The sequence below is a fragment of the Patagioenas fasciata genome, chromosome 3 (assembly GCF_037038585.1).
Source record: "Patagioenas fasciata isolate bPatFas1 chromosome 3, bPatFas1.hap1, whole genome shotgun sequence".
NCBI classification, from domain to species: Eukaryota; Metazoa; Chordata; class Aves; order Columbiformes; family Columbidae; genus Patagioenas; species Patagioenas fasciata.
In genome coordinates, this window is record NC_092522.1 from 21798947 (window position 1) to 21825434 (window position 26488).

A 26488-nucleotide genomic window follows, 5' to 3' on the forward strand; every position below is an offset into this window, starting at 1 on the left:
CTTTTGTTTTCATTAAGTAGATACAAGTTCAGTGAATATGAGCAGAACTTTACAACATACAGTTTAAGATTTCAGCAAATTTAGCTTACTAAGTAAAGTGAGACAGACAGTATCTTAAAAATTACACAACCTTATAATCTAGTGATTAATTCTATTTCAAATGCATTTACTTGAGCTAAATGATTAGTATAAAACTTAAATTTGTGCTTATCCAGTGATCAGTGAATAGTAAAAGATCATTGCCCTACAGCCACGCTTGTCTAGCAGAGACAGCTCACTGTAGGCTCACCCAGGCTGTCATATTTATGGAATAAAGTGGTTGGCTTGAAGTCAAATTGCATACAGTGGGAAAGGTCTGCATGAGACTCCTTGCACCCACAACTTATCATTGTTCACTCTGCCATTCTATTTTCTTGTGGGTTTCCTAAAATAAGTTCTTGGCCTGGCTAAAGCTCAGGCCTTTGTCTCCTTTGGAGCCTGTACCATATTGCTGCTGGTGTGGCTGGGTGTAGGTTGAGAGCACACATCACAGTGACCATTCCAGAGGCCAGGACTAGTGTGTTAATCTTCTGTGAAAAAAAGTGTCTGGTGGTTTTTTTTTGTCTCCATATCAAATGTTGTGAATTTGAGTCTTTTGTACTGTTCTTATTTTAAAGCTAAATACCACACCTCAATTGCTGTCTACTACAGGAGCGTTCCCAAATTCAAACCCAGATACAAGGCTCTGCGAGGCAGAAGCATTGATTCAAACTTGCGGTTTTGTGGCAGCAGTTGGACTACTGAAGAAGGAGGTGAGGATGGAAGGGGGTTGAATGTGCAATGGTCGCCTCAGCCAAATGAAAAAAAATAAAAAATCAGGGAGAAAGGGTCCGTGGAGGTCAGTCCTCATGTGCTGGCTCTGCATCAGAGTAGGTGGCTGACAGAGAGCTGCAGATGATCCTGTCCTCCTTCAGTGGTGCATATGGCATCACATCTCGCTATCATTAGTTCATTACGCTTTCTCCTTCATCAACAGTAGCCAAATCACTACCACTGCCAGCCAGGACAGGGATTGTGGCCCAACTGCCATAAATCAGGCATCCTCTCCCGGATGACTGGGCCAGTGAGGCTGATGTGCATGACTTCAGCATTGGGCAAGGAGGTGACCACCCCCACCTTTCTCACCAAGCCTCGACCCAGGACCCCCAAGAGAGGGAGGCAAGCAGCGCTGACCCGGGTACCATCCAGATCAAAGACAAGCTGAAGATGAGGAGGATGTCTGATGGTCTGTCAGCCTCATACAGTGGTAAGGCGGGAACCTGCCTGCTCTCCTGTGGGAAGAAGGGTCTTTTCCCAGCCTAGAAAGCTAGTGCACATTCCCAGGGAACAGTTGTGCCCCCTGCAATAACCTTCCCTGTTGCTGTAGGGGTGTACAACTGTGAGGCAGGGAGAGGAGCAGGAGAGTGAATGTGCAGGTGAATAATTCTGGATATGCACAGGTCCATGGGCTCTCTGTTATTCGACAGGAGCTCAGAGGACCAGGATGCTCCTCTGGTGGCTCTGTGGGAGTGCCTAAGTGTTGTCCACTGGCCTGCTTCAAGTGGCTGCCAGCATGAGCATGTTTCCCTGTGCAGCTATTTAGAAGTTTCCAATAAATCTGTCCAATGAAATATCTAGCTTCAGGTGCTTTATGTTTGCAGTGCTGCTTCTATTATGCTTTGTGTCTCTGCTTTGCAGGCCTGACTGACTGTGATGACCCTGAGGGGGTTACCCTGAAGCCAGTAGTTTCCGGATCACCTTCCCCGAAGCTCCTGGAAACCTCCAAGACTATGTCTCCCAACCAGAACAGACCTATTTCCTCAGAGACCTGCATGTTAAGCGATGGAGAGCAGGAGCATGAGGAAAATGACACAGACTATGATGCCAGTGATGAGGATAACACGGAGCTGATGTCAGAGAGTGAAGGATGTAAAGTAAGGAAACCAAGCCAAATCATGTGTAGTGGGTCTTCAGTTTATTTCCAGTAGGCAGAGCTCTGAGATCTTCTTTTTCTGCAGTGTGAGCCCAGGGAAACAGCTGAGCCAAGAAAGTGCTCAGCTGGACATTGTGCTTCAGGCTGTTTCTGCAACATGCATGCTGCAGACTTGATGTCCTCAGTCTGTATCAATAGGAGAATAGTTTCTGTGCTCTCTAGTGGCTCCTGCTGTGTTTTCTGACTGAGAACACACCAGCAATGAATCAGAGCAACTAAATGTGTCTCACGTGGTCAAGCATGTTCTTCTACAGTTAGTAAAATCCACATTTCTGTATACATGGTATAATAGTTACTGTTGCAGACACACCAGTGTCTTTGTGGCTTTTTATATCAGCTCTGTCTGGTTTAGACAGAAACAGATGTTTGCTGGTTTTTGCTCTAGGTTCTCTCAGTTTTTGAGTTATACAGCCACGTCCTTCTACAGGGTTATCTCTAATAATGTTTTTAGAGTTCAGTGGCTTCCGTGCAGCTTCATTATCTCCCATGGTTCTGCCCAGGGATAGGTGAAGGGAACTGCCAACTCTGGCCATGGGTAATGGAGTCCAGACTCCATCCACTTTTTCAGGATGGATAGAAGCTGCAGTTGTTTTGGGTTTGCTGTGGTGGTAAGGAGAAGGCAGATGAAAAACAATTTTTGTAAACTGGATAACCAATAAAAGGCTAATGTATTTGATTTCAGCCTTGCAGATACAGGGCTGACTGTATCCCTGACATTGGCTCTGTTGGTTTCACTGGAATTTGAACAGGTCTTGATTTGGCTCTTTATCTGTGACAAGAATGATGGGATACTAAGGAAGGGTGCATGTCTGCCTCCACTCCCTCCATCCCCTTCCTAGCCATGGCAGGGAGAGCCTGAAGTAATTTCAGCAGGCAGAGACACAGAGCTGCAGGGTGGGAGCTCTGCTGAACTTCAGAAAATGATGGTGAGCCTGAAATTAACTGTGTGGGAGCTGGAGAGCACCAAGTATCCAGAGAGCACAGTAGAATCTGGGCCAAAGGGCTAGTAGGGGAAAGGCAGAAAGCAGAAAAAAAAAGATGGGCTTGAGGAAAGCAGGTTTTGTCAGCCTGCAGAATGACTACGTGGGGACTTGGCTGGAGTTCAACAATGCCTGGTAGGTGCTTTAGGGACGAGAGGCTAGTGATCTAAGCCCATTCCCTTACCATCAGAAAGGCTTATAGAAGCAATGGCATGCAGAACATCCTTACGTCAAGCAGATGGATACCAGGTGGGAAAGCAGCCACTGCTAGAGAGGTGAGTGAGAGGAGAGAGCTGGCAACAGCATGGGGACATTGTCTCTCCCTCATCACTTCCCTTTACATCGCCCATCCTAGGTCAAGTTGCTCCACCAGTTTGACTTTTTTTTTCCTGGTATGTCCTAGCTAAGAGCATGGCTAAACTACTTCTGGCATCAACGGGGAACGCTGGATGCTCCAGCTGAGCACTGTTCTACTATTTCCAGGCTTCCCTGCTGCATTCGTATTGCAGTGGTGACAATGGGAACAAGCCACGGGGAATGGCTTTGCTTTCCCCGATCCCCGAGTCAGCAACATCTTCTGATGGGACTCCTGACAGTGCTGCAGGCTCTCAGAATGCGGATTTCGAAGAGGCCCCAGAGATGAGGTAAGCCAAAGTGTGCGCTTCTCCAATATGTTTTTCATCTCACACTTCTCATCTTGTGAGATTGTTTTCCACGGTCAGTTCTTCAATATATTTATGCAAACTTCTGTACTTTCACCACTTTCTGTATCTCTGGTGACCAGCACTGTGTCAAAGCCAACATCTAAGATTGGCTCTAAGCAACTCAACCAACTCTCACCAACTCTAAGATCAACTCAAAGCCACCTCTAAGATCTTGGGTAGTGGGGCACAGGAGGAGGCAGGACTTAAGAGGAACTTAAAAGCAAGTCCTCTGCTGAACTCTGATACTGATTCACTCTGTAATCTTTGTGGCACCCTTTGGGAACTGTATTGCATGGATCTGAATACAGCATCTGGTTTTGTGTGTGATCTTTGCCAATACCTGTACCTGCAAAGTTATGTTAGGGCAAATATTGACTATTGTAGAGCTGTCTGTAAATTCAGATGCTGCTTCTGTAAACATCAATTATAACTTCTCTGTGTCTGGGCCTTCACTGTAAAATGGAAGCCCAGATAAATCTCTGTTTATAGATGTCTAATTCTATAGATGCCTAATATTTGCATATGGTTTTAAGATCAAAGGGTGGAAAGTACTAGAGAACAGTTATGGGGCTGTAACTGATGGAAAGATGTTTGCTTCGATATGCGTGAGGAAATCTAGCTGTCAGCTTTATCCTAGTTATAACAATAAATAAGGAGTCATAGAAATATAGTTCCAATTCAAAAGCTTCAGCATAGCTTTTACAGTGCAATCTGAGTATACTTACCTACCAGCTGAGTTGGAAAAACCCTTCTTCTAAAAAGAACAGGGAGGTGTAAGATTATTCTCAGGAGACAGCAGTGGTATTTCCACGTGTAACAAGATACTGCCATCAGTTTAAGGCATGGCCAAGCAATGTTAGGCTTCTACAGCACTATAAAGGTAGCTGCACTCAATACAGACTTATGGCTGGCTTAACATCTCTTGCTGATTCAGAAAGGATGCATGAACAGTGAGAGCCACTCAACTCCGAAAGCAGAGACAGCAGAATTGGATAGTTAAGGCCCAAATTGAAATCCTGTGTTTCAGCTGGAGCTTGACCAGTTCTGTGTGACTCCAGCAGCTGAAAATTTAGTGACAATTAATCACCTTTGTGTATTGTTGGTTTTATGGGTTGCATTTTCTCCTTCATCAGATGGATCTTGCTAAGGAAGTTTGCCTCTCCTTCTGTATCCTCATATATTATTTTGTCCTCAATTTTCTTAAGGTCAAGATCAGGCAGCAGAAGTGAAGAGAAGACATTTAAATCTCAAGGTGGGTACAGGGCATGGTTGCCCTAAAAAGAACATAGGTGACTCATGGATGGCAATGTGAAAATTCAGCTGAAAACTGTCCTGTAACTTTTTTCATTCTTTGATGCACTCAGATGGCTCCTCAGAGACCAGCCACTGGGAAATGTGCTCTGTTGATCCAGTGAAAATGACTCCAGCATGGAGTTATGAATGGCAGGAGCTAGAAGAGTACCTTGGGGCCCTGCAAATGCACAGGAGGAAAAGAAAATGTTCCCCTAACTCATGCTTATACCTTTTAACCCCCAGCATGCTCTCTAATGTCACAAAGATTAGAGAAAAATGAGGCATTTTGCATGAAATGAGAAATGTGCCCACTCATTCCTCCAACACTTGAAGGAGAAAACCTTATCTTGAGCAGCTTCTGAACTGAACCCTTTCAGATCTGAAGTAGATTAATCAGCAGAGCCTATTTTTGCATTGGAAGAAATAGTGAAACCTTGTATGATAGCAAGTCCTTGTGAATTTTCCTTTTACAAAGAGACTTAAGGATCCAGCCTACGCAGGACCTGAGCTCTCTGTCCTTTTAAGTACAAGCCTAAATTCAATGCTGAGTAATGAGGTTTCCTTGTTGCAACTCATTTACCCCAAGTCACATATCCTGGGTTTACGATTACAAATCTCTTCCCCCACTCTATGTGCATATGTCAGTATTGCACACTGAGGCTGGGTAGGAGATGCTTACTGACTTTCCTCTGCTCCCTGCCTTGCGTTGTCACTAGCAATTAGAGTTCTGCAAGACAAAATCTGGTGTCTGGTGCATCTGTGTCAGCCAGTACTTCTAACCTGAAAACCTCAATGACACCGTTGCTGCCCCTTTGCCGTCTGTGGGTTTGTAGCAATAGGAGAGATGGGAATTTGAGAAACAATTGTGCTGATGCAGAAGAAGCAATAAGATCCACTGGTCCCTCAGCTCAGTATTAGTCCTGACAAATAATGGGCATTCCCAATAGGAATGATTCCTTTATTGCTGATATGCAGCTAGGATGCTGGGTGCAACTAGGGAGAACTATTGCTGAGCAAGTAATGTGACATTTTTGATGGATACATTATAGACTAGAAATGAGATATATCATTAAACCATCTTTCTCTCTCTTTTGTTATTGACCTGACCATTCTGCAGGGAAAAAATTCCTGATTTAAGAAAGTTATTCCTTTTTTACTGCTTGGCTATCACATGATTTTATCATCTGTGAAGCCATGTAAGGAATGATTAGTTCTCCGAGTTTTAATAGCTCTTTTTGGAGAGTATTTCAGAATGAGCTGTACTGTGCTATTCCCATTAAGAAAATCAGCCTTTGGTGAGTCTGCCCAGAAAGTGGGCTGACCTACTGCAATTTAGAATGAAACCCCTTGGGGAAAATGAATTCTGGCTTCAAGAGCACAATTCTGCTTTTGGTAACACTCTAGCAATCCTAAGCTTTTCTTTTAATGCCCTCTAAAATATTCCAGCAAAGAGGAGGAAATGTTAATTCTTACCTCTACAAAGACTATTAAATATAGCTATTAAAACCCAGTAGTTCTTTAGTAACTGGGGAAAAGAGGATGTTTACTAAAATCAAAATGGATAGGAACAGAGACAAACCCTTTTGGCAAGAGCAATCTCCATCTCTCTGTTCTTCTCTATCAAACACAGCTGCTCACCAGAATCCAAGGGCTGAGGCCTTTATCGCACAGTAGGTTTGAGTCTGGTGGCCAACAAAGCAATGTCATTTCTGCTGCCAGTGCAATATGGTAGTACGCCATCTGTTTGGAAAGGTGCTATCTTCCTTACTGTTATCATACACGATCTATATCCTTGTCTTATCAGAGGTCCAGACTTTGGAACCCATTTTGCCTCCTATCAAGCATCGCGTTGCTCGTGATGTGAAGTCTGCCAGACGTTTGCGTGAACCTGTGGTCCCATTGCCAAGCCTTCCACTCAGACAGGCCAAGGAGACAAACCATCGTGAGAGGCCTCGCCTTCTGAGTGTCGATGACTTCAAGATCAGCAATGAAAAGGTAATGGCTAAGGACAGGGGTGAGCAGGCTTCCTTTTCAATGACTGTTCAGTGCTTAGCACAAAATGTCACTGAAAATCATAATCTTCCCCTCTTGCGGAGCAGATTCTATTTGGAATACATTTGACAACTACAGAGCAATTACTTGAGTATTTTCCCTGGTGCAGAAGTCACTGGTTGAGAGGCGGTGCTAAGGTTAGGCAAAAAGCATTCTTTATGTGCGGAGGCCGATTTAGAGCAGATCTGAATGGCAGGGCAAGTTACACATCAGTGAACATGTGCACAGTGCATGCTTGGAAGCACAGAAGCAAAGATTATAATGTTGAATGCAAGGAAGGCTGCAGAATAAAATAGAAGACCTTGCTTTTCCTTAGTTACCTTTCTTGCTGTATCTCACAGCCATCTCATTCACAGTTTTTCTATTCAATAAGACCAATGTTCCTCCAACTTGTTTTCACATGACTCCTTTTTTGGACTCTGGGTTCTCAGAGAGCAGCTGAGTCATTCAGAAGCAAGGAAGTGAGAAGCAACTGCAATTACTGGCCATGACTGTTAAGAAACAGCAAATTACCTCTCATTGCTGGTTATTGCAGATGGGTTTTGTTCCCCTGCCATAGCCTGTAGGAACTGAACCACCTGCTCACAGTAAGGTGAGCTCTTAATCTGTCTTGGAGCGCTGCTATGACTCTCTTGGTTCAAGCAGGTCTTCTTGACATAGATTGAGAAACAGCATCTTGGGCCAGTAGAAGGTTATGGCAATGGAGTGTTACATATCACTAGCTGTAATTGTCTGCCAAGGTGAGGGAAGGAGGAATTCTTCTGAAACTATTGAGATGTATATGGAGCTGCAGTAAAGAAGATGACACGCTACCACTGTGTTCCTGATGAGGTGTTGTGTGTGGTTTGTGCATCTTTTTTCATGTGCTATGATTTATTTCCATTGCAACTAGATCCGCGTTGTCTTGTGCAAGTCAGCTTACAATAAAATGAGAGAGAGGAAGATTGTGCTTAGGGAGAGGGAGGAAGAGACAGAAAAGCCCTTGCAGCTCCCTGCACTGAACACTGACCCCAGGGATGCAGCCAACAAAAGTAAGTGGTTGCAATAGTTGTGAGCCTTTTTGTTTGCTTGCTTGCTACTTACATAGTGTTGCAAATGTCTATGAAATTGGACTGGAAGGCTGTTAAACTTGCATCTGAGTGGAAGCTTACACAGGACTTATTTCCACTTTTCAAAGAAAAATACAGAGCCATGATGTGTCTTGCTCCCGGCCCATACTGAGTCAGTCACAGTAAATCACTTTCCCCACTTCTCCTATGAAGTCTTTCAGACTGGATAATTCTGTCTTGCAAACTACACTGGGGATTCAGACTCTCTAATTGAGAGTAGCCTCCAGGAAAGGTGAATGGGTGAGTCCAAAAGAAGGCTTTTCAACCAAGGTGCCCCTGGAAGAAACAAAATCAAACTGTATCTAATTAAAACACAAAATATCTTGCTCACATGATAGGACAGATTATCCTGCTCACCCCACTCCTTGCTGAGGAGCTCACACTATAGAGCTGTGCTGGAGCCCTTAGCCAGAGCTTGCGTTTCACCCACATGAGCAAGCAGCATTGCTGACTTAATTGCAGCTGACAGACTCTGATTGTACAGCTGCACGCACTACCTTGAGCACAGCAGCAGCAAACTTAAGTGTCAGCACTCAGCCCAAGGGCATCAGACAAGGTTCTCTGCTCTTTTTCTTGCTATTATTTTGTGAAGTACTAGTGAGGAGTGCTGAGGTGGGAACCTCTAGAATGTAACTTCCCTATCCAGCCTCTGAAACAAGAAAGCAAAAGAAAAGCAGCACTGAGTTTTCCTCATTTCTTACGGAAAGCATCACCACATTGTGTGATCATTGTCTGGGATAACAAAGAGATGTTACCCAGCTCCAGCAAGACTTCTAGCCCTTTCCAAGCCCCCTGTTGAGGGATAGTCCACCCTGTTCAGATGTTTCCTCTTAACAAGATCCTTTTTGGTCTCTGCAGGCTTTGGCCCACCACCTGTCAATGGGACAGCTCCCAGCATGCGCAATACAGGCAAAGAGAGCACTGGTACTGCTTTGAGGAAGCGGTTCAACAGGCCCGCACTGCCCAGCATGCCTGTCATCAACAAGAACAGCAGCGTCCCACGCAACTCCTCAGGTGAGCCTGCTCCCCTGCAGCCCCCACACCAGTACGTAGCACAAGGAGCACAAACTGCCTCACTCCTCAACCACAGGTAAGATCTCAGGTCCAAAGCCTGTTCAGAGGACTGAGAGCAAACCTCCTTTGGATCCATTCCAGCTCAGTGATACTGGAGCAGTTGGTGCTTACAGATCCACTGGGAAGTTGAGCTGCATGAAGTAGGGGTAAAGCCTTAAGCTATAGCTTTTGCCAGTACTGATAGTCCAAAACATAACACTGGTGCTGGGAAGCAGCTGTAACTGCAGGACTGAGCTCCAGTACTGTCTGGCAGGGTGTGCTCACCATGCACATATGTGTACCACCATGGTCAGTTAGCCTGTGCTGCTGTCTGGCTCTGCAGCCAGTTTTTCTACTATCGCAGCAAGGGCTGCCTCTTCATGGAAATTAGAGAAGTGATACATTCATTCTATTGCATCTAGAAGTGCTTAACGACTTGTAGCATCTCTCATCCCACTGCCTGCAATGCAAACTGGGAACAAGCAGTGCCTGTATTTCCGACTGTATTTTGGTCAGCCCACCCAAATACAGTGGCTCTCTGTAGCAGAAGACGTACATGAGAGGTTACTGGTGCTCCCAGGCTGCTCACTCCCTGCAGCAAATATGCAGCAGATAGTGAGCATACTGATTCTCAGCTCTCCTTTGTGGGTGGCCTACCTTGTGTTATGATCCTGAGCACCAAGAGTTAGGAAAAAGGGAACTAAGAATGATATTTTGAATGCTCCTTCCTAGTGATGCTACTCCAGTTTTCAAAACTGATCAGAACTAGCCTGACATGGCTCTCCGTTCACCTCGAATATAGTTGTGTATATGCACATACTTGTGCATATGTACATATGTCACTGATGTCAGTGATAGTAGTATTGGTAACATCCAAATTAGTACCCATCTGAATATTTTTGATTTTACAGTTCCTCCATACTTCATAGAACACGTAAGGTAGCATAAAAACACTACAGAGTCCATAGTAGTGCCTAGATTCTATGTAATATTTATACTCAGTACTTTTAGACAGCTCAGATGTTTACGTCTACACTTTAGGAAATGAGCTTTTGCAGGCAATGCATGAAGTTTTTGACCTACAATGCTTTTGATGATAAATAGGTTTCATAACAAATGCATTTGTCATCTGAATGTTCTTATACCTGGTATATTTATCATCAAGAAACTGTATTTGCCAACAATTTGCATCTATATTTACATATTTTTATTCTCAGTTCACATTTGGAAGGCTTTTTTTTTGTCACAACTATCAAGACTAGGAATTGCCTTTTTCCACAAGAGAAAGCTTAGGCATTGCATAGTTTGCAAACAAATACATTTGATGACAAATAAATTTCACCTCAGCATCTTCAAAATACAGCCAATGGGTACCTCTGAAATAGTAAATATTCCTCATGCTCGGAAAATAGTGAAATCCATAAACTACTACTTTCCCAATGGTATGCTAAAATGTATGTGCACTTAGCTGCCTGCTGTCCAGAATAGTTGAGATAAATGGGAACAGAGGTGCTGTCAGGCTCAGCAGGTCAGGTATCACTATTCCCTGGCACTTGCTCCTTGTGGATTTGACCAAGCCCAGCAGGACTTGGTTGTTCAGGCTTGGTGCTCGCTGGGGACAGCTGGAGATGTTTCCTCAGAAAGTTACAGGGTCCCTCTGTCCTCACTGCCTCAGGTCACAGCAGGTGATACAGGGAGGTATGTGCACATCTCAGGAGCTTACTCCTGGGGTAGCAAGTCCTGCTGAGCAGCACTGGCTCCTGGTGAGTGTAAGCCCTGCAGCACTATCAATCTGCAAGCTGGCTGTGGTACCCATCCAGATGTGGGAGCTGGCTCAGTGTGTGCAATTTTCAGGTTCACACAAGGAGCTGATGCCCAACTGGGGATGAATGTGAGATGGTTGGGTGCTGGAAAAATGAACCAGACAGCAGGGAAGCCACTGAATCAATGCCAGTTTGCGCGCATATGTAATCTTGGCTGGGGACTGGGTTGCCATCTGCTCGGTGGCAGGGTGCCTCACCCTGGGGTACGCAATGCTGATGTCTGACACTCTCCTTACAGTGAACTCACTGTCGCCCATTGCTCTGGACTCCTCCAAGGGGAGAGATGAGCCAGAGTGCGGGGACGCCCGGGAAGCCAAACCCTACCCTAATGCACAGCAGGTGCTGCTCAATGCTCTCACATGGCTCAGCAGCGATGACTGGTAAGAAAGCCCCCTGTTCAGTCTTTCTCCCTCTCAGTGTAAAGGTAAGTTAGAACCTTTTTTCTAGTGCCTCTGAGCCCAGACATCCCAGATGTCCCAAGGGAACTACTGAAACCACTCCAAAGTAATCACAATATAAAGATGTGAGAGCAGCCTTTTATTTGCCTTGGTCCATAGCAGTCTTAGAGCCACAGCAGGTCCCTGCTGTTTCCTAGGTTGGTTTTTTGCTCCACGTAGCTGCAAATGAAACCTTCAGGGAAGAGAGAAAGTTGACAACAAGATGATTTGCTGGCTGAAGCCAGAAGCAGGATGGAAGTGGTCTTGAGTTTACAGATTTGGGTGCCTCAGGTCACTGGCCCGGGTGGGACTGAGTAAGGATTTATCTCTGGTCCTCCCGCAGCTAAGTTCCAGAAGCACCTATGGGGAGTTCCTATTTCTGAGAAATGGACTGAGATGTGGTACGGAGTTTCTCAGCCTGTCATTTCCCCTGAAAGCCTTGTGGCAGAAGACAAGTAAAAAGAAAAAAAAAAATCCTTCAGGAATCTTGCACTTTTAGAATGAAACTTTTTCTTCTTCACTGCTTAATATGGGCCAAAGATGTTTTTGTTGATAATCACAGTGTGTCCTGAAATTGAACACAGACAGGAGGAGACTCAGCAAATTTCAGGTGATATTGGTTTTCCCTTTGATTTCTGAGTCAGCATATGTGCACTAAGGCTCCATTCACACTGGGATAACCATGAAAAGTCTTCCATGATGCACCTCCTTGTGCAATATCACTTTGTTTTGCCCCTCTCTCCTTTCTCTTTCCCACTCCTGTTTGATGCCCTGTGAGGTGCAGGGAGCTGCTGCAGGGTCTGGGTTACACTCAGGGACCCCAGTGGGGGTGGATGCCCAGCCCTGCCCTGCCGCCCTGGTGAACCAGTGACTGTAACATGTCTTCATGTAGCTCAGGTCCTTCACTAAGAAAATGCTGAAAGAGGTGGGTTTTTACTACTTTTAAATAACATGTTGCTGTTGTAGGTGTTATTTTAAGTAGGGATTTTCTGGAAAATCCAGCTTTTTGTCTATTCTTGCCCAGGTATGGAGTATTTTATGACATGCTGTCTTTTTTGGGGGAGGGGAGGGCGAGGCTGTGGGGAACAAGACTAAATTGTAGAGTGCAAACTCAAGCTATGGAGTGGCAGTGAAGGCTCTCCCTCCTGCATTGCCCTATGGGGATGGCGAAGAGGGAAAACGCCCCAGTAACAGCCAGACGGGACTGTTTCTCAGACACAGGGTACAGGGAGGATGCAAGAAACAGAAACATGGCACAGTCTTCCAGCTTCTAGGAAGCAGTGACATAGAGACTTTGTGTGCCAGTGATTTCAGGAAGGGTGTCTTGTTTAACAGCTGCAAATTAACCCAGCCATTCTGAAACCATCTATTTGCCTTTTGCATTTATGTGTGCTTTTGAACACGACCGCATCCTGTAGCAACGAGTCCACAATTTAATTAAGTGCTGTATAAGAAGCACCTCCCTGTGCTTGTTTGAGCTGACACCCTGGTAATTTTAGAGGGTGCTGCCAAGTTCTTGGGTGGTGAGAAAAGTCGATCTTTTTGGTAATTGCCTTTCAGGGAGGAGAAAGTGAAGGGACTCACCAGCATCAGACGCCTGGCTGTCTCCCACTCAGAAGTCCTTCTTTCTAAACTTCATGATGTTTCCTTGGTAGTTATCAAAGAGGTAAGAATGTTATGTTCGATTGTGTCCTATGCACCTCGTACATGAGAGCATAGAGTTGAGACGTGCTTCTTCATTTACGTGGGTGTCTGCCTTCATCACTATTTTATTCACTGTTTTTCTAAGGGCTATGTCACCTATCTATATGATCTGTCTGCACAATATAGCTGTATTTACAGGCATGCAGGGCTTCTGTGTCTCTTCTCTTTGAGGTAGGTGTCATTCTCATGCAATATACAAATACAGAAACTGCAGGTGATTTGCCACAGCCCAAGTCTCTGCCAAGCTGTAATTAAACACTGCAGCTTTTGCCTCCCAGCTTCCTCCCACTTCTTCCTCCTCCTCAGCAACCTGGGTGAGTGACTGCAGGTATTTATTTTCCTGTGTTTCCTGATGATGTTTTTTCCTCCTTCCTTTCTGCTTGCTTTTTGGCAATTTGCCCTTTCCACTAAACTGCTGACTCTGTGTGCCTGTGGAATTTTGCACAGCAGCAACTGGGTGCTTAGACCAGCCTGGCTGTGGGGTGAGCAAGGCAGTCACACACAGCTTCACTGTCTCATCTCTCAGTGAACACAGAGGTCTCACCCTAAGCTAATTAATAACATCTGTGGCTGTATTTCCAACTTGGCACTTAGCAGCCAGTTCAGGCCACAGACTTGTACTCTTACTGCATGATTGCCAAATATATTAAATTTTCCTTTGCTTGCAGAAGACAGTAGGACAGCTTATTTCCATGAAAGCAACTCCTCCTCTCCAATATTTAATGACATTGGAAGCTTGAATGTTCCTTGTGTTGTTGGACTCTTTAAACCCTTCTGTTTAGATATGCAGGACTCAGATTCTACCCCTGTGAGATCTGGCTTAGGGCAAGAAGCCCTTTCAGCTTAGCTCATCTGATTTTTATATCACTTTTATATTTCTGAGGAAATTTCCTCCTCTCTCTTCTACGATCATGCACAGAGACATCTTTCAGCTTTTGTTTCACTCCAGTCCCAGATTTTGCTTTCACAAGCACTTCTAGCACTTATATGGTTTTCTTTTATTAAGAGGCACAACTAATTCTGGCAGAAAGAAATACTGGTCTGTCCTTCAAAGTATTTTTCAAATGAAGCACGTGACTCTCAGTTATTTCTTCCTTACCCTTATGGGAGAGACTTTTGGAAGCAAGGGTCACCCAAGAACAGCCCTGAATGCTGCAAAACCCCATGGGTTGCAGCTGTAATTATATGTGACCTCCAAAATGCTTGAGTACCTTGAGTTCAACAGCTGGGGTTCTCCTGACCAGGCAGAGCAGTAGATGGACTTCAAGTCCATGCTGCATATTAGCCTGATTGTACACTTGAGCCTGCATTTTCAGTTTCCTCGTTGAGTGCTCAAACTGCCAGTGCTGCGATTTTGGACAGGAAGAAAGTACTACTTTTCCTCTGTCTTGTCTTTATGAATTGTACCTTTATAGTTTAAAAACAGCCATTGCCTTTATTTTTTTTTAAGGTCTAAAATCAAAGCAGTGCACATTATGGGTTGAGTAGCACACTTAGTTCTAGATTAAACAATATTTTTAGGCCTTCAGTCTCATTAAAATTGTATAAGTGGGCCTGAGAGAGAAGAAGTTGGCGTCAGAGTAAGTGTGTTCCTGTACTTGTGGTCCTCTGCTCTTACTGTGCTCTTATATTCCATCTGGACACAGTGAGAAGTCATGTTGTTTCATGGGACTTTCACCTGGAGAATTGATTTTCTCTACAGGGTGGTTCTTACATTTCCCCTCATGACTTCCCCAGGTGAACAATCTCCGCTCAAAGGTGTGTTGCTGTGCAATCAACACTCTTGGAGATCTCTTCAGGACCATGAAGAAGGACATGGACCACAAGGTGGATGAGATTGCTCGGGTCTTGCTGCAGAAGATGGGGGACTCCAACGACTTCATTCAGACAGCAGCCAATGAATCCCTGGGGCTCATGGCGGGGAGTGTGACTCCTGCACGAGCAATGACTGCTCTCATGGCCAGTGGAGTCCAGTACGTCATTCTTTTCTTAGTGCTATCCTTCACCTTGAATTGTGTCGGTAGAGGGAAGGGATGGGAGGCAGAAGGGAATTGATGGGAGGGAAGGGTCCTGTCTCCTGCATCTTCTGTGAACTCGGTGATTAGATTCTCTGATCATAAACCTCTCTCCCTTCCTCTTGCATCTACTTCTGCCCTCCTGCAGCCTATTTGTTCCCACAATATGTCAATGCTGGTGAGATGTGGTGAATGATGGGGAAGCAAAAGTTCCTGCAATGCGTGGTGGTATAGTCTTGTGGCTTTGCAGGAAGAGGGACAATAGCTATTCTAGCAGTGAGTGCCTTTTGATATTTCACAACGCTAACCACAGAGGCACTGAGAAAAGCCATGCATCATCATTATGCCATTAACTTGAGAAATAAGGAGGCTAATTGCTAACACATGGAGCACACTGGGGAGAACGTGCTGGGTGCGGCTCAGCAGGCACAGCTCCTACTAAGTGGGCTCTGTCTGACCGTCATGTCCTTAGATCTCTACTTTCTATTCAAATTGATGTTGCAAGTCAGCCTTGAGATAGTGAGCAGCTTTATAGGTGCCTTCACAGGCTGACTCCCATAGGATAACTGAAGCAAATGCTGCCTTAAATCATAGAATCACAGAGTACCAGATTGGAAGGGACCACCTGGACCATCTGGTCCAACCTTACTTGGCAGAAGTGCAGTCTAGACAATGTGGCTCAGCACCCTGTCCAGCTGAAACTCACTTCCCTGGGGAGATTATTCCAATGACTGATTGTTCTCATTGTGAAAAATTTCCCTCTGCAGATTTGGAGATAAACAGGTGGAATAAGCCCCAGGACTGCTACAGTTCTGTTTGTGTAGTGGAGCCCTCTGATGAGTCAGTAAAAATTGTCTTTCATTTCCCTCTTTCCTAGACTAAATTTCAGGAAAGAAATTAAGTATCAAATAGTCCAGGGAGGTAGAATTCCTTCCTCTTACTTGCAGGTAGCCTCTCTGTACAATGCCAATTTTGTGTTTATCTGAGGACAAATCACCTACAGGTGGCTAAAATGGCAGTGAGAACTTGTGTGTCCTTTCCCTAGCAATGACAGGGACCATGCTGTGACCGAGGCCTGTGCTTCTGGCCCTCTTTTTCCCCCTACCCCAGTCTTTGTTGCCTTGTTTGCAGACACCGCAATGTCCTGGTGCGCAAGACTGCAGCCGAACACCTACTGACTGCGATGGAGCGAACTGGAGCCAATAAACTCCTCTCGGGCATAGTTACCAGTACTGAGGTGCTGGTGCACACGCTGGTGAATCTTGCTCTGGACTGTCATCAGGACACAAGGTGATGATCTTCATTTCACCTCCTAAAATTTGAAAACTGTTTGATGCCTGGCTATAAATTATAAAACCACAAAAGAGTGGAAGGTAAAATTTAAAAAGTTACTTCACAGTGTGGATAACGTCTGGGGAGATGACTGTACTGAGTAAGATGAGGTTGTCCAGCAAGAGAGGCCATTGACAAATTCCTGTGACTTGAATGATTCTTTATTCAGATCAGCTGAGCTCAGATTAGGCAGTCAAATAATTCTGTTTCACCTTACGTGTGCAATGTAAAGCTGAAGCATTGGCCACTGTTCGTCACTGAATGGTCCCAAACATCTATTTCTGGGAAGGTTAAGACTGTCCTAGAAAAAATCCAGCTGTTTTCAAGTGATATATTCAATCATTCTAAATCCCTTCTGCAGATTTAATTGCCTATTGTAGTCACAAATTTTTCTTCCCAATCATTGTATAATGTTGTTGGCTGTGGCTGAATGACGTCCAAATTTCCTCTTCACAGTAGCTGAAGTTTCATAGTAGCAAAACCAAAACAACTAACCAAAAACCAAACCAAACCATTAGTCTGATTATTAATTATATTCCCATTAATAGATGTGAAGAACACATGATCAATTAGCTGCCCATGTGCATACATGTCGTATAGAATAATAAATAGTAAGCATGAGGTCATCTGTCCTAGATTCTCTGTCAGTTAAGGGGAAGTAAATTATTGTGCAATGGCAGCAAGACACTGCAAATAAGCCATGACATCCAAGCAGGAGGTGGTCTTCACTTGTCCCATGGGATCTTCCACTTCCACAGAAGCATACCCTCAGTTTCAGAGTGAAATTGTATTTTCCTGTTACCCTATGTTCTCCTCTTGTGTTCAGCTGGTAGCATTGTGCAGTTGCAGTAAGAGGAGGTAAATCTCTTTGCTGAAGAGGTAATACCTCCTCATGCAGGTATTACACATGATGAGTTTAAAATATCAGTTTATTAACGCTTTTCCTTCGTTTATTCACAAGGCCAGGGAGAAAAGACAGTAGTAGTCTGTATTAATTTCTCTTTTTCCTATGTTAGATATTATGGACGGAAGATGCTGAATTTATTGATGAGTCATCCAAAATTTGATAGTTATTTGAAAAAGTCTGCCCCCTCACGGGACTTGGAAGCTGTTATGGCAATGATTAAGCGGAAGGTAAGTGCTTGGCAGGAGAAATGTCTTCTTTATGCTAGTACTGAGATTGCTAATATGAGATTAAACATATATAATCTTTCTTTACCTCATTCTTCTTCTGCTGAATCATTTTGCTCCTGGGAATGAGCTGTTGATCCTTAGCCTGTTTATCTTCAGACAGTGAATGAACTAGTATAGTTAGAAAGAAAGTGGGTGTATTTTGAATATCAGCCACAAACAGGAAAGGAAAGTAGGAGAAAATGGTTCTACCATCAAGCATTAAAAAAACCCAATGCTACTCCCCACACCCCCCAATAAAGCAAGGAAGGGAGAATAGTGCTTCTGAAGGTAATAGAGTCTTTGCAACAGATGAAGTATTAGTGCCAAAAAAATTTCCAAATATACAAAAGATGCACAAGGCAATCATAATTAGTACGCATATTGTGTGTATTCTGGGAACACTGCCCTGCTGTTATGCTCTCTGAAGCCGGAGGAAGCTTCATGAATTCAGCATCCCATGGAAAATCATCCCTATTTTTTTTCATTCCTTTTCATTTACATTCTAGACAGGCATGTGCCTTTGTCGGGGACAGGGAGAATGAGCGTAAACCAAATTAACTCCCAACACAATGGGCCACCCTCCAGAAAGTCCAAATGTTTCCCACCAGTTTGTTTCCTTAACAGTTTGCATTATTCTTGTGCACAAGACTAATGAATTCTGGATTTTGTATTGCTGCCCATTATGGTAGCACCTATAACCTACCTTATGTTATTGAAAACAAATAGTAGACATCACTGGATCTCTGGCCCATCTCCCTCTCTAAGTTAGGAAATGTTTTCCTAAGCCTTTCTTGGTAGCAGTGATCCTTCCTGGTTATAATTTGTGTTTTAAACAAATAATTTCCTCTTTTATCTTCTATAGATTCATGTTTTTTTATATATTTGTGTAGGGGACAGAAGACCATGAATGTGAACCTCCTTCTGCCAAGGAGTCTGAGGAATCTCCTTCTGACAAGGAGTCTAAGGAACCTCCTTCTGCCAAGGAGTCTAAGGAACCTCCTTCTGCCAAGGAATCTAAGGAATCTCCTTCTGCCAAGGAATCTAAGGAATCTCCTTCTGCCAAGGAGTCTAAGGAACCTCCTTCTGCCAAGGAGTCTAAGAAACCTCCTTCTGCCAAGGAGTCTAAGAAAAATGGCTTGATGATGCCCCAGGACAACTTGCCTTCTAATGAAGGGTACTGAGCACTTCTGTTATATCTGACAAAGCACATGACAAGCTTTGCATGTCTCTTCCTCAAAAAAATCTTTCTGGTGGAGACAAGGGGTACCAGAGATTGTTTCCTTGCCCCACAAATATTTCGTGATCAAAAATGTCTACTTCTACATTAGGCTGAACACAAGTTCTCTGGAGGGTTTTCCACAAAAATTGAGAGAGAGGAAGAGACACCCACCAGTTTTAGTTCAGAAAATCCAGTGCGGTGGCGAGGACAGTGTTGTGGAGGCTGCGAGAGGGCCATTTCTCTGCTGTTTGGTTTGGGACAAGTAATTTCAATCAGGGTATTATTATCTCAGTGGAGTCTTTTTGAGATGGGTGATTTGATGAGAAGTCCCATTCTAGAACCAAGATGCCATTCCCAAAAATAGCACTTCCTATGCATTTTGTTTGGCCTGTCTGAGTCATTGCTTTCTGACTCAAAAACAGTACTGGTAGTTCTGGTCAAGAGACATATCAATGTGGACTCTGTAGCTATTCATGTCATTGAGACCCATTATTGGTTGGTTGATGGACAGCATATTTTTTTCCCTTGTGCCTCAGTCAGCATTCAAGATAGGAGTTTGGTCCTTGCTGTCTCCCCATGCTGGTGAGAGAGCTACCTGTACCTGCCCTTCTCTGATAACAGAGTGGATTTATTTAGCTCTGTTGTGCTCAGCAGTGGCAGGAAGATCACCGCACACCTCAGTAGTGGGGTTAGGAGCTTCTCGTGCTCATGGCAGAGAGAGGCTGATCCAAGAGAATTGTTCCCATTGGGTTTGTCAAGCTGTGGATCCAGCTGCTAAGGAAGCAATAATGTGAGCGCAGTAGCGGGATGGCTGGCTTCAGTTTTTGCCTCTGTTACTGATCCTCTGGATCCCTTCAGTTATGCCCCTTGATCTGTCTGGGTAGGATTCATCTGCTCAGATGCATCTGAGCTATTTATCCAGATTCCCATACCTGTTGTAGAGGCACTTCTCCAGGACAATTAATTTCCTTATAATACAGACACCTGCCATAAGATGAGGCATTTAGACTTTGTAGTGCCTACTTTTCCACACATAGGGAAGCTGGATGAGTACCTGGGAAGACACCTGAAGATAAATGAGATGCATCCCATCCTTGGTGCCTTGGTTTTCCTCAGTAAGCACTAGTGATAATGTTAAGTCCAGATTGTCTCCTGTAATGATTGTCATGAGATCAAAGCTGCTTTTCAGATAAAGATCTAGCTGAAATCACATCATTAGGAAGTCTTCTCAAGTTGCATTCCTCACAATTAACCAAAGGGAGATATTATCACCAAAAGGTCTAACTTTGTTTTTATTTTCCATTTTAAGGTCTGTCTCTTATGTACCCATGCCACCCTCTCAGACAGCCCGTCAGACAGCCCGCCAGACAGCCCGCCAGACAGTCCGTCAGACAGTCCGTCAGACAGCCCGTCAGACAGCCCGTCGCCCATCACAGGAAGAGACTGAACAGCGCCAGGAGCTTTGCAAGCTCCTGACAGCTAAGGACTTTCAGACAAGAATGGAGGGAGTGCTGCTCCTCCTTGACCACTGCAAAAACAACCCCCAGCTCATCTCCACTAACATTTCCCAGGTAGGTAGGGCATCTCCATCGCTCCTTTCCTGTTAGGTCCCTTCCCAAGCCTGTACCAGTAAAGTTAAAACAGTGCGTCTTATGTTACCTACTAGCTGTCTGGGACAGGCTGGTCTCTTCTCACCCCAAATAATTTCATTCAACTCCAGGCATCAGGGCAAGCAATTTCAGTCCAACTGTATTTCTCTGGTAGGTGTCTCTTGGTGCTGTTCATGAGACAGAATTTCCTGTTGCTGTAGCTTTTGCTGTATCTTACTACCAGTTAGGTTAAAACAAAGGAAATACAGCCACTGAAAGGCTGGAAATTATTCCCTAGAAGAGAAATCAGTTGGGGTGGAGGAGAAGTATCAGGATGCATTGATTAAAAAAACCAAAAATTAAAGGATACTCCTGTAAACTTTCTCTTCTATTGCAGACACAACTCTGCCTATTTACTTCTATCCTCATCCCTTTCCTGATTGGGACCATTCTCACCCTTCCTGTGGGCCCTTTTTTCCCTTTGGAAAGAGGAAGACAATGGCTAGAGACAGATCTCTTCCTTTTCCTCCCAGCAGCTGTTTTTTTTCCCCTTTTCCAGCAAATGGTGCCTGATAATGTGGCTGTCAAGGGACTGAACCTGCTCTAATGAGAACTACACAACACATTAAACTTCAGAAGTCTACCTGTTAGCTAGACAAATGGTCTGGGTACTGAAGAGTTCATCAGAGCCCTGCACTCCTCCAGATGCAGGTTCTGAGACAGATAAAAACAAAACTTGGATCACATCCAGCCACAGTTTTGGCAAAATCAATACTGCCCTCAGTACTTGAGGCAACTTTATGGAAAAATGGGTATCATAAATACCTGTTTTCATACCTCTGCACCAAAGATATTGCATTATTAAAATGGGATTAATTTAATGATTTGTAGCGATGATTTATGTAAATAATAATGTAAATAATATAGAGAGAAACACCATATGAACTATCCTGTCTGCACTCAAACCTCTTAATAAAATATGAAGATCTTTCCAACCACCATTAGGTGCAACCACTACAGTGAGTAGCCCATAAGAAAACAGTGAAATTGTGCTAGTAAGTGCTGACCTAACAGAAAACATTATATTTTACATTTCTGGGTGCTTGTTTCTACATCTCTCCTTGAAACAAGAACATTTTAATCCAGATTTCCTGTCCTTTGTTTTCTTAACAGATTTTTGACTCTTTTGTCCTGAGACTTCAGGATTGCAACAAGAAAGTGAACCAGCAGGCGCTGGAGGCACTGGCTTTGATGACACCCATACTTGGAGATGCCTTATACCCAGTCCTGACCTCTCTGATAGCAGCAGTCACTGCGAACCTGAACTCAAAGCACTTGGGGATTTATGCTGCAGCTGTGAAGGTGCTGGAAGCATGCATTGATCACCTAGGTAAGGCTGACCTCTGACACTGACTCTCCCCAGCTGCGGCTCCTCCATCTCAGAGCCAAGTGAGTGCTAAGTCTGTGGATGGCTGTTGTTGTCTGTGGGAACATCCAGCTGCTGCAAGATGTGTATGAAGTCCTGCCTGCATTCTTTTTATTCCAATCGGTTGTATCATGTTGGGATGTGTAGCTGAATGGACACTGCTTATCACCTGGGTCATAGATCTGATTATTACAGAGAGGACATTCTAGGGATTATTTTAAGTTTCCACTATAAGAGCATGAGGGAAGTGACTAGCATCTGTCATGACTGTTTTTCCTGGGAAACTGCATGCATTTTGTTTTTATTGAATTGGATTTCTAATATGTGCACTCTGTTAAGTTTACAACCACTAAAACAAGATGAAAGGAATGTGCTTTTTCCTTGAAACACATAGGGGGAAGTGTGGTGGAGGCTCTTTGCTCTTGCTGGGCTTCTTTCCCACTTCTTTAGAATAAACAAGTATAAATCAAGATAAATCAAGCTGTAAATGATGGCTTATTCCAAACGTTGTTCTGCATGGGGCAAGATTGCTATAGCCAAGGTCTGCTGTAAATTCTCTTGCCACACAGACTTATGTCAGCTGTGAAAATGCAGCACTGGGTGAATATGCCTGAAAAATTCAGTGTTGAAGAGGCAGGTGTTAAAGTGAAATTAACAAGTTCTCCACATCAGCTGCTTTGCAAACTCAGTGAATCTGCTGACCTGCTGCCTTTCTGTATTCCAAGTATTGGGTTGTTCCTAATCATGAAGCAGGAGAGGAGGGTGAGACCTTTACTGCTCTTGGCCCTTACTGATTTTTTTGTGGTGCGTGGGAGAAGGTGTGGGAAAAGTTGCAGAATCCTGCTAAGAGAGGATGTGGCAAATAGATCCCTTCAGGGTTTTGTATGAAGCTTTCCGTCATTCCCCTCTCACCAATTCTAAGAGGTCACTGTAAATTTTCCATGCTGGCAGATGCTAGAACAGGAGCAAGGTGCATCTGTCTCTTATCACAGTGGCTTTACTCAGAGACAGGTTCTCAAGCAAACAAGGTGGGATATATATTTTTTGTTCTGCTCATTTTTGTGGACATTTGTAAAAGTTCAAACAGGTAACTGAATCACAGATATTTCAAAATTCAAGACCCTAGGGCTTTACTGGGGGAAGGAAGGCTCTACTGGAAAAATGCATGAGCAAAACCATACCATATGCTATAAAGTGACAAAACCACCCCAGAACGCTAAAGGATTGTTCAATGCTCCTAGCAAAGAGTAAGAGAGCACAACCTCTTGCCCCATTGCTCCTATGAGTTTAATAGCTAAGAGCCCAGCTATTGCACCGAGGCTCTGTGTTGACATGCCTCATATTCTGAGCTTTAGGTGAGACTTCCTCATCTGCCACCTTTAATGATCCATGCAAAAATGCAAGCTGGTTAGAAAATTGTTTGATCACTTGATGTGAAACAAAAAAACCCCAAATGACATACAAACAAATAAAGAACATAAAACACCCCCCCCCATCTGTTAGACCAAAATTCTACCTAAAACCAAACTAATTTGCTTCCCAATAGTGCCTGAATAGTTTGTTTACCTTAACCCTGGCATTGGTTTGGATGTCCCCAGCTGAAGACCACACACATTCATTAGCTGTGACCTGGGACCATAATCCCACTCAAGGGAGCCACCTTGTAGGTGGAGGTGAATCAGCAAATCAAGCTCAACTGCAATGGGACCAAGACATCTTGCTGTCTCCTCTGACATCTGTCCTGCCCTGTTCTCTGTCATGAAAGAAATGCCCTTCAGATGGCCACTGCCTGACACCAGGGCATGGAGTCAGACCAGCAGCCCCAGATGGTTCCCAGAGGAACCATCACTCTGAGAGAGGGGAGGGGGAATTTCCCTGTAGTTGTCAACATAGCAAAGAGGGGAACGCAGTGAAAATGAGAGTGCGGAGAAGCAGATTCCTCTGCTCAATACAGCAACTGCGGGGCTGCCTGTCCTGTGGCCAGCAGGTTTAGCTGATACGTAGTACAGGGAATTAAAGCTGGGTTAGTAAGAACCAGACTGCCTGTTGCCTTGTTTTCTCTAGTAGCTATTAAAAGCTCCTCTGTCTTTAGGTCTCTCAAGGCAGCAAAAGTAACTGCTGGGTGAATTTGTTATTTACTTGAGCTTTAATGTTTCAAAATGTACCGAGCATTTGAAACTCTCAAAGTGAAAGTTGAATACTGCTAACATACTTATCTTCCTACAAAAACAAGAAAACAAGCAGCTCCCCCTCACCCATCCCAAACCCAAGTGTTCCCCTGAAAATCTATGTAGATACCAATATTAATGACAAATTAACATTTTGTGCTTCCACAAGACCTCCAGATCTTTTTTCAAAGCAGCAGCTGTAAGGTAACTCCCTGGGGAGGAAGAGCAAATGTGAAACAGCATCTGACAATACTGCAAGAGGGTGGGACAAAAAGTGAAGTGTCTGTTTGAAAAGATGAATGAGAAGAGTGTAATTACCAAAGCAGAAGCTTAATTAGCGTAGCAGAACGGATTCATTACTGCACACTCACAAGGAGATTGTTAGGGACTACCTTTTTTATATCTCAGGCAAAACGGAGCACTTAATAGCACAGTACTACTTAAAACCCCTTTGGGATTTGACTCTGTAGTGGTTCACAAAGAAGCAGGTTGCTTACTCTACCTATTGGTGCCACTCCCGGTGACACTGCGAGGTATCGTAGTGCATCCCACAAACATTCTACCTCCAAGAAAAGCTTTGCTTGGCTTATCAAAGCAGTGAGACTGGAGGCTTGCAGACCAATTCAGGCAGCAGTTTATTAATTAAAACAAGACCTCAAATCCAAAACAGGCAGCACAGGAGACGTTAAAATATATATGGCAGTCAAGTATTGGGAAATCAGGTTGTTTTTCAGTCTCTCTACCGAGATCTGATTTCAGAGATAGTATAAGAGCACCTGAGAGTGGATGGTGTTGGCAATGAGCAGCAATTATCTCTTGTAAGAGTAACTTGGAGTGTTGTCCATAGATCCCAACAGGTAGTTTAAAGATTTAACACCAGCTTATCCTTAAAGTGTGAATGGATGCGTGGACTCTTGAGCCTTCTCATCCTTTTCCTTAGACAAGGGAGGAGGTCACTTCTGCAAAGCTCCAGGATGCAAAACATTTTCATTGCTTACAGGTGATTTAAATTTTGAGGGCCCTGATGTGGAAGCTTTAACACAGCTCATTGTACAGCAGTTAACTCTGGATTTACAAATGTGAAATGAGAACTTTTCTTTTTGAATTTAAAATCCTCCCAAGTAAGCTGAAGGAAAGAAGTAAAGGACTCAGAAACTGGCATAAATTTCCTTCATTTTACAAAATGCAGTTACCTCTGCCTTTTCCCCTCCTTCCCTTTTTAACTATTTTTTTTTTCTTATAACCTCGGAAGAGTGAGCAGAAATACATGTTTCTCTTTCAGATAACACATTGCTGCTGCAAATCTTTGCCCACCGAGCGCGTTACCTCAGCGGCAAAGCTCTGCTGGATGTCATTGAACATCTCACAGGTATTGCCTTCTTCAACTAATCTCCACTTCTTGAAGTCTTCAGAGGGAATATTTAGAGGGAATACCTCAGAATAGACAGTGCAGTCGCTTATCAAACACCAGAAGGTCCTGAGCTTGTTCCTCCTGCAAAATACTTGTACTTGGTGTATTTGGCAGGGGTTTGCCTGGCCTCTGCAGAGGCTTGCAGTGTGTGAGAGAAGAACAGCGCTTGGGCTCCAGCGCTGAGCTCTCACTGAGGCATCTCAGGACCCGCCTCCAGGAAAGAGAAGGCCTAAAAATACCCTGGCTGACTTCTCTCTTTGAAGTACAGTACAGTAAAGGTCATGGAGGTCTCTAAGAGGTCCCTGTTCTACAGCGAACCAACATCCTTTAGAAAAAAAATTGTGGCAACTGGTATTTCTGAGGATCGGTTTGTTTTGTCATCATAGGATTCTTGTTGTCCTGTTGGAAACTTTTGAGGCGGAGTCCTGCAGAGCCTGGGGGGTCACAGTGTAGGTGAAAACTCAACACACATATTACAGGCAAGGACTTTGTGCAAGGCAGGATTTAGGGGCAGAAGGAGGCAGTTCAGCCCAACCCACTGAGGCTCCCTGCCTGTATTGCAGATATCATATGGACTCATTTCAGGATGTACAAACAGTCTACTGTATCAGCAGTGTGCAACACACTGGAAGTACAGCTGATAATTGATTTATAATAGTAGCTTGCTCTGTCCAGCAATAGCCAATGAATGGAAAAAATTATAATCTCAATATATACTAGAGAAGAGTATTTATAGCCTTGCTTTAATTAGGACTAAATCCACTTCTAGTTATGCCAGCATCTTTTAATCCAAGGTTTAATACACTTTGCTTCTTCATTATGAATCTCAAAAGGGCATGTTTAGCCATAACAAATATAAAAGGGCCTTTAAAGATAATTTGGATAAAGTAAATCTCTGTAAACATAAAATTTACTTTTACAGTTATTTTAATCTCTTTTTCAAATACAGCATTTGAACATAAATTGGAACTACTTTAGAAAGCGCAGAT

The 26488-nt window shown here is 43.9% G+C and overlaps 1 protein-coding gene across 1 annotated transcript in view; it reads left to right on the forward strand.

Moving 5' to 3' along the window:
* Window positions 1–26488, forward strand: part of LOC136100229 (TOG array regulator of axonemal microtubules protein 2-like) — a 29646-nt gene that overhangs the window by 1568 nt on the left and 1590 nt on the right. The window contains exons 2-18 of the mRNA XM_071807275.1: window positions 657–791; window positions 1717–1952; window positions 3475–3635; window positions 4901–4947; window positions 6793–6983; window positions 7933–8071; window positions 9008–9163; window positions 11264–11405; window positions 13023–13128; window positions 14904–15139; window positions 16313–16471; window positions 17530–17647; window positions 18577–18615; window positions 18796–18852; window positions 20291–20476; window positions 21668–21884; window positions 25371–25457. Of these exons, the coding sequence (XP_071663376.1) occupies window positions 657–791; window positions 1717–1952; window positions 3475–3635; window positions 4901–4947; window positions 6793–6983; window positions 7933–8071; window positions 9008–9163; window positions 11264–11405; window positions 13023–13128; window positions 14904–15139; window positions 16313–16471; window positions 17530–17647; window positions 18577–18615; window positions 18796–18852; window positions 20291–20476; window positions 21668–21884; window positions 25371–25457 (2412 nt within the window). The remainder of the gene's footprint in view (window positions 1–656; window positions 792–1716; window positions 1953–3474; window positions 3636–4900; window positions 4948–6792; window positions 6984–7932; window positions 8072–9007; window positions 9164–11263; window positions 11406–13022; window positions 13129–14903; window positions 15140–16312; window positions 16472–17529; window positions 17648–18576; window positions 18616–18795; window positions 18853–20290; window positions 20477–21667; window positions 21885–25370; window positions 25458–26488) is intronic.